The sequence below is a fragment of the Nilaparvata lugens genome, chromosome 8, assembly GCF_014356525.2.
Source record: "Nilaparvata lugens isolate BPH chromosome 8, ASM1435652v1, whole genome shotgun sequence".
In the NCBI taxonomy this organism is placed as follows: Eukaryota; Metazoa; Arthropoda; class Insecta; order Hemiptera; family Delphacidae; genus Nilaparvata; species Nilaparvata lugens.
The window spans coordinates 45,434,902-45,448,243 of record NC_052511.1 but is presented as its reverse complement, the minus strand read 5'-3'; the positions used below and the strand labels follow the sequence as shown (position 1 = coordinate 45,448,243).

Genomic DNA, 13,342 nt, shown 5'->3' with positions numbered 1-13,342 from the left:
TTGCCTTTATGCGTGGTCCATGTCAGAAAAAATATTAATTTATTTTCAATATTTCAAATTTTTAGTTTTTACATATTTATATAGTTTATTATACTTTTAAATCCTTCTTTATACAAACATATACGCCTGTATTTAATCTCTACTCTCTAGCTTGCTCAGTCACCGCTTTGGAAGTAGAATCAATCGGAATATTGATATGCTTCTCCAAGAAGAATTATATATTTCATTAATATTAATTATTCATTATTGTGTGAAAATGATTAAAACTTGACAATTACCGTATTATATTATTTTTCCGTGCACTTATAGTTTCATTATCATGTACTTGGATTATTGATGAAATTTAACATCCGTAAATGATCATCTATCAACAGAGTTGTTTGATTTGTACTGCTGTTATTAGATTAAAAAATGTATTTCTTATTTTTAGAACTCGTGGCTGGAGCTCAAGGCTTCTTTTTCCAGTCACGCCAAAACCTATTGTATTTTTATGTGTTAAAATATTTATTTTATTTGTCAATAAATTCATTTATTCATGAAATTGAGAGAAATCTCAAAGAAAATAGTAACTCCAATGCTCTAAAAAGCTCTAAAGAAGTTCCAACTCACTTGTAAAAGGCTTTAAGTTACAGCTGTTAAAGCGTTAAAGTAGATAATAGAGTATTGAAACAATAGAAATGTATGTAGTTTGATAGTTTCACACTAGTTCAACTCTGTGAATATCATGGAATAGAAGAATTATATTGAAGAGAAGTGATACTAGGCATTGAATTGGGGACATGATATTAAAATTCGAACTTGTCATTCCATCGTTTCAAGTCTATTCATCATTCATCAAATTATCATCCATTATTATTCGTAGAATGACACTACTTGTTTGCGAATGAAAAACATTGTCTCTGGTGTATTTTTCTCTTACCGTCGTTGTCTCTCTCGTTTGGCAGTCTATTAACAACTGTCATAGGTTCTGATTCTCTACGTTGACAGTTGTAATGATCAGTATCATCTTCTTTTCAGTTTTTTACTGTTGATAGAGCGAAAAATGAAAAGCTATCAGACGTCGTCTTGTTTGAAAAACTTGGCGTTTCCAATTTTCGGCAGTGAAAAGCGTTTTGACTCGTTGACAGCCGAATATGAAGTATTGATTTAGCTTTTTCATGTTAGGCGTTTCAGAACTTTTCGTGCTGCAATCGTTTATTTTGTGAGTAGCTTGCTCTAGACCTTGTTTTCGAAGTTTCATTCTCAAGGTTGATATACGTACAAAGTGAAGCAAGTTTATTGTTGTATCATTGACTCAGCTGTCATGTTTTGGTCTGTAAAAAATCATACAATGTTCAATACTTGATTGAAAACATCTTAAAATAGATCGCATCTGATAATATAGAATGTCTCATGATGATGATTATTCCCAAATAAGTTCTCAATATTAATTTGTCATCGACCTCCAATATCATCTATTTAATTATACAAATCTTCAAGAATATTCTGTTTATGTCATTAGAATGACGTACTTCTCTCTGGTGCTGAAGTTTTTTCCAATTATGTTCATATCTATCAATCCTCCGTATATTTTTATATTATAATAGTTGAAATGGAAAAATTGACTCTTCTTGAGACTGGGCTGTTTCTCTCCTAATTCTCAATAATCAATCAAAATGAAAGCTTGGTAGATACTTAGATTTCAGTAACATGTAAACACTCTACTCATACTCACGAACGGTTGCCATTGGTGCAGAGAATGGGAGGAGCCTTGATGGGCTGGTCAATGTTACCAGGCTTGCTATTGGTTGTGGGCGGAGCTTAGGTTGTGACGTATCCAGTCCAATCAGAAGCTTACCTTATTCTCCATGCTGTTTTGTCAGTTAGATTATTCAGTCAATCAGTGTCAGATTAAGTTCTAGTATTCAGATGGAACAAAATTAGTCAATTATTAATGATTCGTTCTTGAACACAAATGAAATTTATAAATCTATAAAGATCTTTTGATGCGTTTATCATTTAACTGGAATAATTTGATCTCTTATTGACTAAATGCAGTCAATATCAATATCAAAGCGAAATTTCATTCACCAGTCGTAATTTGAAGAATTAAAATTGTGCCAGTATTTTCAAGGATATTGGTTCCAATTTGGTCAAAGTTAGAGAAAATTCATAGTTCAATTACAATAGAAATTATACTTGAACCGTTTGCACATAACTGAGTCCTCATCTTATTCTCCCACATTGAATGGTTTTCAAAGTCCTTTCAAATTGCTTTTAACAGATTCAAATATATTACGGTACTGTACTTGAAGGAACTTGCCACTTATAATTAGAAAGTTATTAAAAAATATCAAATATGATCTTTACAAATAGCTGTGTTTCCTAAAATGACCGAAAATCATTCATTTAATATCTGATTGAATCTTTACTGTCATAAATCCATTAACAATAAATAATACATCTTATAATCAATAGTGATTGCAATAAAATCACGGTTCTGTTACCACTGTTGCACGTATTCTAACCCTACCTACAATACAACGTTGAAAATTGATTACATTGATCTCTATATTTACGCAGCTTAACTCCCCTATAGGTGTTGATTTGACACCGACAGGTCTTGATTTTCTATCTAATCTGCCACCTCTATGTCACTGGGTATTATGTCAATTCAGTCAGCATTGTTTGAATGGGGGAGAATTTATGTTTTATGTTAGAAAAGCTGACTGAAACGAACCACCCTACAGGTATTATCCATTCTGTGTGTCTGGAGTCGCACCTTGACGTGAGATTTGTAGGCTAGAGAGAATTATTAACGTGAAAACTGTGGCAAAAATCAGTTGGTGGCGGTCGAAGTGAAGGGACTAATGGGGTTTATCGACTACCCTGGTGTCCTGTAGGGGTGTGTCTGTCAGTGTGTACTGGTTTATGCATGAGACGCCACTTGTACCCCTCCTAACCCCGAATGATCTCCTCCTGCCATTGTGTGGGGGGGGTTGCATGTCGGCCAAACAACTCCTGACAGACGGAAGGCCTACAGCGAATAAATTATGCAGTTGCCGATTTTTACCCTTATTCTACATATATATTTTCTACTTTTCCTCTTTTCTTATTAATTTTTCTTACTCTTTTTTCTTTCGCTCTATTCTCGATTTTTCTTATTTATTCCCTCTCTCTCACTCATTCATTTTGATCTTTTTTTCCTTTCTCTTTTTATAACAATTTTCTGGCAACACTTTCATAGCATAACTCATCCTCTTCTCTCTCTAGCTTTAGTGCTCATTCTTCCTCTGCTCTCCCACTCAATTTTACTTTTTCCTACTCATTCTCTCGTTTTTTGTTATCTTAATTTATTTCTCCCTGTTTTTCTCTCTTCCCCATTCATCATGCTTCCTGCTTCCCTTATCCACATCACCTATTCTCTTTTTATCTCATATATCACTGTATTCTTTTCTATTTCCATTTTCTACTCCCTATCCTTTTTCAATGTGACCATTTCTTATCTTTCTTCTATTTCTCTACATTCTCAATTACTTATTCTATCAAATGAAAAAGAGTATCACCTTCTCAACTACTCAAAAATTACTCATTCCTTCACCCTTTCCTTACATCATCTTCATTTCCCCTATTTTCTCCATTTAGTTTTCCCAACACTTTTTTCCCATTGTCCGTGTCTCTAATCAGAGGTAGTTCTCTTACGACTGTCACTTCCTTAATCTTTTCACATCCTCCACATATGTCCTCTTCATTCCTCGCGATCTATATTTTCACCTTCTACTTCTACTCATTTCTCTCACTTCTTGCACACATCATCCTCTTTTTCCTTTCTTCTCTATTGAGCTCAACAATTTCAACATTCTCCAATTACACACTCAATTTACAATTCAAAACACACAAAAATCATTTTTAAATTGAAAAAATACTTCCGAATTGAATTAAATCAATTACAAATATTCAGAAAACATTCTCCATTCCATTTCGCCCTAGTTTAGGTCTTTATTTCTTTCTCCATTCTTCTCTATTATCCAAATTACTTTTTATAATATTTTCCTCTTTCCCTACACTTTCCTTCAGATGCTCTTTTTCTCTCTTCTCATACACATATCCGCTCTTTCCTCTATTTATTCTGGACTTTTTCTCTATGCTCTGCAGTCTACTCCTAAATCTTCCTTACACCTCTTTTCTTGTATCATCATTATCTTAACGTTTCTCTACTTCTCGCCTACAATGTATTTTTCTATACTTTTAAACCTACTCCCGTGTCTCCCTTCCCTTTCTTTCTCTTTTATCTCATCATCATCGTCCTAACTTTCTCTCTCCTACTACAGCACTGACTTCACCTATCACTCCCAACACCCCCCTCTATTTTTTCAAATAGATATATTATCTCGCTTCGTCTGATATACCATCATATGATCCACTTTAACCTTTCAGCATTCCTTATGAATAACATCGACTCTTTCCTTTCAACCAGCGCTGAAAGTTTAAAGTGGATCTATGAACTATGGCTTCATCCTTGGCTGAAGCTCATGGGTTATGTTGGTGCCCCTACCCCTCCTAAGCAAGCCAAGGGTTGCATGACTATGAAACTTGTTTACTGCTTCTCATTGCAAGGGTTGGTATTATTCTGCCAAATAGGAAGGGTGTAGCTTGAAATGAGAGTACTTTGACTATGAAAGGGCGATACCCTTACTCATTTGTACGTCGTCATTTATTATAGTCGGCATACATCGTCATATTCAGTATGTATAGTCGAATTCAGCATTGTATATATATATTCATATTCTTCTGTTTATACAGTCATATCCAGCATGTGTATAGTTATTTACAACATGTGTAGTCATGTATGGTATACACAGTATGCTATAGATGTCTTGTTACATATTCAGCATATATATAGTTATAATTTTTAGATTTCACATTTAGTAGTCAGGACACTCCTGCTCGGGCATTGTTATTGAAACCCCTTTTCAGTGTTTCTCATTAAAAAGCAAATCAATAACTGAGGTACAATTGGAATGGGATATTAAGTTGTGACTCATCTCTTTAATATTTGTAAAACTCGAATAGATTTGTCATCTTTATTGTTAATTATGTTCTCATTGTGAGTGTCCAATTGAATTCGACTGTTCAGTTGTCAATTTGTTGGGTTCTTTATTTGTGTTGGCTCTTTTCCTGTAATGGTTTAATAAATCCACTCAAACACCAACATTTTTTTTAAACATTCCATTGATGATGTGATATCGAGTAGTATTCATGCTTGGAAAATATTTCAGATAGGCCTAATAAATGGGTAATCAGTATTCATTTGGCATTTCAATGTTGGAATGAATGTGCTCTGATATAAGAAACTGACTCAAGCTTTGAACTACTGCCAACAAACATGTCAAATCTGATTAATTAAAGAGTTTAAATAATTCAAATAATAGGATCCGATATCAGAAGAAGTATAGAGTTGCATCTAGAATGCATTAACAAAACGTGACTTGCTGACAAAGCAGGTATCCGACTAATACATTGTTAATGGTGTTGGATTGAACTTTAAGTTCACTGCTTTACTGCTTCAACTTCTCATTTCCGTTACAACAATTATTCTTGGATCGTGCTGCATAACGTTCAAACTGTCCCTATCCTACAGCTTGAAGTGGTAAATGATGAATATTATTACAAAAATCCTTGATATTAATATTTGTTGCATAACTTTTCTGCACCTTCCAACCTAGAGCTCATAAATGATTAAAAAAACATCACTACAAAGCCTTGTTAAATTTAGCTTACCGTTCCTATCTTGGAGTTTGTTTTATTTATACATTGGTGCATACAATATCATTCCCAGCTATGAATGATATTATGAAAAATATTTATTTATTTATTCGTGGAAACAATAACAAATCATATAAATATGATTGGGAAGGAACAACAGGTTTGGCCCAAAACTATTACATTCCCAAATGGTATGTATATATATAATATATATATAATAATTCCACTCTCTCTTATTCATATGAATGTTATGATTTCCTTGAAAGAAATATTCGCTCCGATATTTTCCTCAGTTATTCCTATCTCAATGCGTAAAAACAGATGAAGATGAATTATACGATGCAACATGTTGACATGCATTTATAGTAATGCAGACAGTGCCTTAAAAATAGAAGAATTTATTGGTCTTGATGATTCTTGCTTCTAGCATCACCAGCTCATTTGTATTATGGGAGTGCATCCTCACCATGCTGATTTCATAGTTTTGTTGAAGGAAATGATCCTTTCGGTCTTATTTTTAACTATGACTTAGCTGTTTGTTACATACACATGCTCTCTCTCTTCTTCTCTTAGTCTATCTTTTTCTGTTCTACTTATCGCCCACACCCATGGTCTCTTGATTTATCCATGATCTAAGACCCGATTTCTTATTGAATCTTCTTTTCAACTTCGCCTTGCGTTACTCATCCTTTTCGATATCATGTTGTATCTAATCTGCGTCTAACACTTCACAAACTCACCCAACTTGGGATTGTCATAATTGAATTCAATGGCGTATAAATGACATTATTAAATTAAAACAAATACGTTAGTTTTATCAAATTAAATTAAAATAAAACCTATACGAGTAAAACTTCAAGTTACCTATACGAGTAACTTCCTATCCTTGCCGTTCTTCGTGAAAATCTCAAAGTTTCTGTGGTGTGACGGATTATTCGAAGCTTCATATTTTAAAATGAATTGCTCTGTATAATTAATAATTAAACATTTGTTCATACTTTTCTCAAATTAAGGATGCGAAATCTATTTAGAAATAGTAATCTCTTAATTTGAAATAATTGGCATTCCCCCCAAATACAATACGTAACCTGAATTAATGACATTCATAATGTAATTGAAGTATTGTGTCTATATAAAATTTGTCTACAGTTTTCTCCATTTTTGGATGAAATATCTACTTTGAAATAGTAGTCTCCTACTGAAATATTTGGCAATTAAACCCCTCGTCCAAATACAATACGTAACATAGATTATGGACATTTCTAGAGTAAAAATTGGAGTGTGTTGTCTCAGAATCTCCTTAAAGCCCTTCACTCAACAATAATAAATAATGAATAAATAGTGAATGTTGAGTAGAAAATAATAAATAGTTAATGTAAAGTAATGGTAGTAGCAGAGACAAGTGATACAAGTAGCTATATTTTACTTACGCTATCTTTTCTCTATGGTAATAGTGAGGAAGGTAGATTCGGTTACAAGATTTTATAAAGTATTGTTAAGAATATCGTAACCTTCAGCTTGAGATGGGTGTGCTCTTCAAAAAGGTGGAATATTTCAATTTTTCCGTAGCCGGATGAAGAGAAATAGAGAGGCAAAGTGTGTGTGTGTGTGAGAGAGAGAAAGAGAGTGAGAGAGTGTGAGAGAAAGAGAGTGTGAGAGAAAGAGAGAGTGAGTGAGAGAGGGTGAAAGAGGCCGGAAGTTGGCTCATCTCCATCCAGAGCGTTTCATCCGTTCCCATTTGCAGATTAATTCCATGTTTGAAAATTGAAAACCAGAAGACGTTATAAATACATACGTTCGAATTTATTGGCTAATCCCCGGACGTAATTTCCATCCATTGTATGCAATGAAGGGTTGGGTCTCCTTTGTTGTTGACAGTTGATCTTGAGACTTCTGCGTTTGGATTTGATGATGAAACACAATTCTTTAACTTGAGCTTCTTGACTTGGTAGTTGATTTTCTGTTCAATTCCGTTCATCTTCAGATAAATCCTGTGCCACCTCACCTTACAAATATTTTTTCCTCCAACCTCCATCACGCTCAACCCCTTTGTAAAGCCTTCTGTCAAATATTATTCTTTAATTTGTTGTAGGCAGTTCAACTGGTAAAAAATGTGTTAGACTTTTACATCAGTATAGAAGAAATCGAGAATAACAACTGAAAAATTTATAAATTTCAATAAAATAATGAAAATTCTTGATTCAAGTATGACCATTTTTTCTTTGTAGGTGTGCAAATTATGAATGAAACATCATTGAAATTATGAATTTTAACTGATTCATATCAAAAAGTGTTAGGCCGCTCTGCTAATTCATATAGTTAAAATACTAGAAAAATTCAATATTCGAGATTCAGATAATTCAATTTCCAAGGATTAATAAATCCTCATTCGTTTATAAACTCTAAACATATTGACGATACACAGAATAAGGTTCTCAATAATTGAGCTTGAGTATTTTCAGTTTCAATCATTACAATCAATGAAATTAAATCACCAAATTCAGTAGTCAAATTTTCTATTATTCAGTCTTTTTTTATTTCAACTCAAATATTATAAATGCCAAAAAATATTCATTACTCATCCCATTTCAAACATGCTCACAATGTATATAGCTTACAGCTCAATATCCAACACAGTATGTCCGTGCGTATTATACAATGCATTATATCTCCTGTAACCTTCCCACTCTACTCATTAACATGCACGAAGTACTTGATCATACATGCAGTACTCCAGTACTTTTACTTTCAACCATTCACTACCAGACGTTTTTCATCCACCAGTCTCTGCATGTTATGTTACCTCAAGGTTAAGGCCTTGCGCACGTAAGGAGCTATCGTGATAACCAAAGAATGGAAGTCAATAAAAAAAACAAGCCGAGTGAAAGTAAACGAACCAGCCGCGGTTTCTTTAGCGGGGTTCACTTCATACTGTCAGAATTCCGTATGTGTAACGTCAATGCTTTCCATTAATCTAATGCTGACAGTTTGAAGTCGCGGTTTCTAGAGTGAGATTCACTTTAAACTGTCAGAATTCCGTATGTAAAACGTCAATGCTTCCCATTCAACCAATGCTGACAGAGTGTTGTAGACAGCAGAACTCACATCGATGGGAACTGAGATGCAAATTTAGTTGAGTGAAAGCTAAAAGCTATCCGGCAAGGAAGTTAGTTGATGATCGCAGTTGTCTGTTTTTCAAAGTAGTCGTTGGAATTTAATGTCTGTCCACGTGAATTTTGTCGGCTTTCTTCTCACTATTGTTTGAGAGTTGTGTTTGTTTTAGTGTGCGACCTGAGGTGTCGTTAATTAGGAGGTGTTTGTTGAGGTAATTGTAATTGGTGTTGGAGTTTGCTTGTTCTGCTGTTGATTAATTGTGTTGGTTGAGTGATTTGGTTGTGTTTCGGTATTTTTCAAGACTTTTTGTCAAGTTTCAAACACTTCATAGACTACTTTATAGTGACTTTATTGTTTTACAGTCACTTTATTGTAGACTATATTGATTGATATTGTGCTGGATGAGTAATATGGTAGGGTTTCGGTATTTGTCAAGACTTATTTATCAAGTTTGAACACTTTATTTAACGACTTTATACACCTTATAGTCACTTTATCGCAGACTATAATAATTTCATGTGTAAAATATAGAATATTTAGTAGTGTAACGTTAAATATTCACTTGTATAATTTATTTTCGACAAGCCTTCAATTAAGTTGCAGAGCCTGATGGATTGATGAATAATTCAAAATTCATTATTTATTGTTCTCATGACTCAATGGATTGATCGGTATTGAGCCTTTGGATTGATCGAGGATACCTTCTAATTTTAACAAATTGCCATGCATTTTGACTATAAAAATAAATTCATCCCATTTTCAAATCAAACTTAGTTCTCCAATTATCTAAATTTATTCTTCTTTTAATTCATGTCAGTTAGAATTAATTGGATGGAACTACATTATTTAATCTAATTCAACATTGTAAATTTTATCCAAACCTACTATGAAAGCTCTAGTTGGCTGCTGCAAAATAATTTTGTCAGTTGCCACTATCAGAGACAAAAAATTTAGGTAACATTCTTTCTCTTTTCAATTATTCTATTGATCATTTTGATTTCGCTCAGTTTAATTTTTACATACTGTATAATATTGCAAAAAGCCCCAACAAAATGAAACCAGCAATCATGGTATATAGGTGCTACATTATTACTGCTATAATTTTGGTGCTACATTATTTCTGAATTCATTTTACATGTATTCTTTCTATCTAATTTTGTTCTCTCTGGATTTTTGTTATAAACTTTTGAAGTTCAAGGCTACAATAATATTAATGATTTCACGTTGTTGAGAGAATAATCCACCAAACTCCTGGATAGATGTGAATACAACAGCCATTACGTATTAATACTGGATCATCCATCAACAATTTAGTGGGATAATGGCTTGGACTATAAAGTGTGATTCACTCCGAACTAAACATTCTTTATTAATGACATCCTCCAATTCAATGAATGCTGACATTTTCTGGTGAAGCTCACTATAGACTTATCGATCTATGCCCTGATTTGCCTATGCTTTGACCTTCAGTAAATCTAGAGGTCATGTTCCGTTTTTGTTTTGAACATGTTATCGAAATTGGTTTATTGTGCAGCAATTAAACAATAATGGGGTTGATGCATTAAAATCCCCAGAACGCCATTGTTAGGGGATGTTGAATACGCTATTGTGTTGGATATTATGTCAGCATAATGAGATTGAATATTGGTGGATAATGTCGGCTGAAATCACAGCAACAGGTTCAAGGTCTTATTTGCAGTTGAATTTTTCAGTTGGATGGTAAATTTATTCATTCAATCGATTGATTGTTTATTAATTTTTAATGGTGATTATTAATAATTGATTATTAATGATAACTCATTCAGTTTAGTAGAAACTCATCAATGATTTCAATGTAGTTTAAAAATCATATTAATAATCCGAATCAATGAACTTGGAAAATTTACTACCTACTGATTAATTAACTTGAAAATAAACATGGACATTCTGACAGAATGCCATACACACTCGTTCCCTTACTGCAGTTTTAAGCAACATTGCTCCGTAAAAAATCTATATCCCCATTTTATATTAAAATGAGCAAAAACAATCAATCATGGCTCCATGAGGCGTCACATGTGCTTTGACAGCCTCCGAAGGGAATTCATAAAAAAATCAGGACCCGCAATCAGCAGTGAAAATACGGTAGGCTCATGACTCATATAAGAATGCCTCCCTTCATTTAGTAAGGAATGCTTTTGTAAAATAGAAATCCCTATTCTCCTGTTACTGATTCTTGCTTCATGTTCCTCTTATCATCATCATCATCATCATCATCATCATCATCATCATCATCATCATCATCATCATCTTTTTCTTCTTCTTCTTCTTCTTCTTCTTCTTCTTCTTCTTCTTCTTCTTCTTCTTCTTCTTCTTCTTTTTCTTTTTCTTCTTCTTCTCCTCCTCCTTCTCCTTCTCCTTCTCCTTCTCCTTCTCCTCTTTCTCTTTCTCTTTCTCCTTCTCCTTCTCCTTCTCCTTCTCCTCTTTCTCCTTCTCCTTCTCCTTCTTCATCTTCTTTCTTATTGTTCTTTCACATCTCCTCTTTTAGCAATAATTAATAAACAGAGCATAAAGTTTGATTGGAACCTCCCTTTTCAATCCCCAGAATAACTTCAAAACAATGTCTGCCTACCCTCAATGTCATTTTTTTCGATCCGAGTTGGGGTAGTCACCCCTTTTCATGAAACACTTCATGCTCAGCATGTCAAATTACGTGATTGCACTCGTGACGTGTGTATGAAATCGTTGATTTATATTTTCGACATCTGTCGTCTTGTTTTATTATCGATTTGTGTATTGTACTATATTGTGTTCAGTTGAAATATTCTGCTATTATTAATAATTCAGAGCGAAATACGTTGTTTTGCAGTATGCAGTTGATTGTGCTGTGTACTCTGTTAGATTGACAGCAATTGGAATATTCTTTGATTCTTAAAAGCAATAGTTTTGAGTGTAAATTGCCTACGAGTTCAGTGTCGTAATTTCATTGAAAATAATATTTCCTTTCAATATTATTGTATTTTATGGTTCTTTTTCTGCTTTTTACGAATTACCTCTTCCAGTTTCTTTATTTTTCTTAATTCGACCTTGTCTAGATTTGTTTTATATTGCAACTGAAATTCACCTCAACCAGCGCAGCTGAACATGAGAAAAAGAGTCAGAGGAAGAGAAAAGACAGTTCCATTTTTACATTATTTAAGTTTTAATAAACTTATTAACCAAGTTTTTCACTTTCAAAATCTTCCATTTTTTACTATTGTTTTGAACGATGAATACTATACTGTAAACTATACTATGCTATACTAACTAAACTATAAACCTACTAGTTTATATTTCTTCATAATACCCATTTCTTTGTTCCGTTTGCAGAACTTATCCTGATTTCCCAATCGATAAAATTGCAGAAAATTGGAATAAATTAGATCTTCTTTCCTTCTGAGGAATATTTCACTTAATGCTTCACTTAACAAATATTTTGGAAATGCCTAATATTTCTTGTTACCACTCTCAGACATTCTACAGGAAAGGTTCCTATGTATTTTACTATTTTCTTTAACTGTATATGCTTTCAAAAAAGTATTGGGAAGTTTGAATACCATAGACCCACATAAGCAAAAGCCCTTTATAGCAGAATACTCTACGCATTGATTTTGATGTCTTTCCAATGGCATGGTATTATGATTTATTTTTCCGTGGGGTTATATGGGAAGGAAGATTTGTTCAGCCTGAGGCAGTTAGCATTACTCCTGCGGGGGTGATAAGTTGTCATATTCGGAAACATTTCATCGTACAGACTAGGGCTTGTTTTTACCATCATTAGGTCCCGTGTTGTTTCTTCCCTTTCACATCCTTTTAGAGATCCTCCGTTTTATATTTCTCATCGTCTATTCAATTCACCATTTCCTGGATGTATTATTTTTTAGAATCAATAAATGGATTCATTGCTACTCATTGCTGTATTCACGAAATATGTATCCTTAGAGAATTGCATAACATAATATATGCTACATGGAATATAAAGAACTTTATTTTTCTTTAAAATTAATATACCTCTGTACCTGTAACTGTATACCCCCTCTGTAACTGTATACCTCTCAAATAGCTAAATAGCTAGAGAGGCTATTATGTACTTGATGAAATGTAATGTTGTGGAAATTGAAATAAATAAATAATTTAATTGAATTTGTGTTTTGTTGTTTGTTGCAGTTTACTGCATGGGTTGATGCAGTGATATTCGTGTTCAGCTTGGAAAACGAAGCCAGTTTTAACGCCATCTACAACTACTACACCAAAATGGCTCACTACAGGAATTCAGCCGAGATCCCACTAATACTTGTAGGAACACAAGGTAAATATTCTCATTTCAATCTGAAAATAACAAATAAAAACTATTTGAATTTCAATTCTACTACTACTTTTTTTACTAGAAACCAAAGTTTCTAGATTTGAGTTTTGACTTTATTGAAGGTTTTTGAACCGTCCAACAATTTCACTTTAAAAACCA

The 13,342-nt window shown here is 33.4% G+C and overlaps 1 protein-coding gene across 4 annotated transcripts in view; it reads left to right on the top strand.

Moving 5' to 3' along the window:
* Positions 1–13,342, top strand: part of LOC111043392 (centaurin-gamma-1A) — a 264,095-nt gene that overhangs the window by 225,849 nt on the left and 24,904 nt on the right. For all 4 annotated transcript variants that reach the window (XM_039434910.1, XM_039434913.1, XM_039434912.1 and 1 more), the window contains one exon: positions 13,045–13,186. In XM_039434910.1, the coding sequence (XP_039290844.1) occupies positions 13,045–13,186 (142 nt within the window). The remainder of the gene's footprint in view (positions 1–13,044; positions 13,187–13,342) is intronic.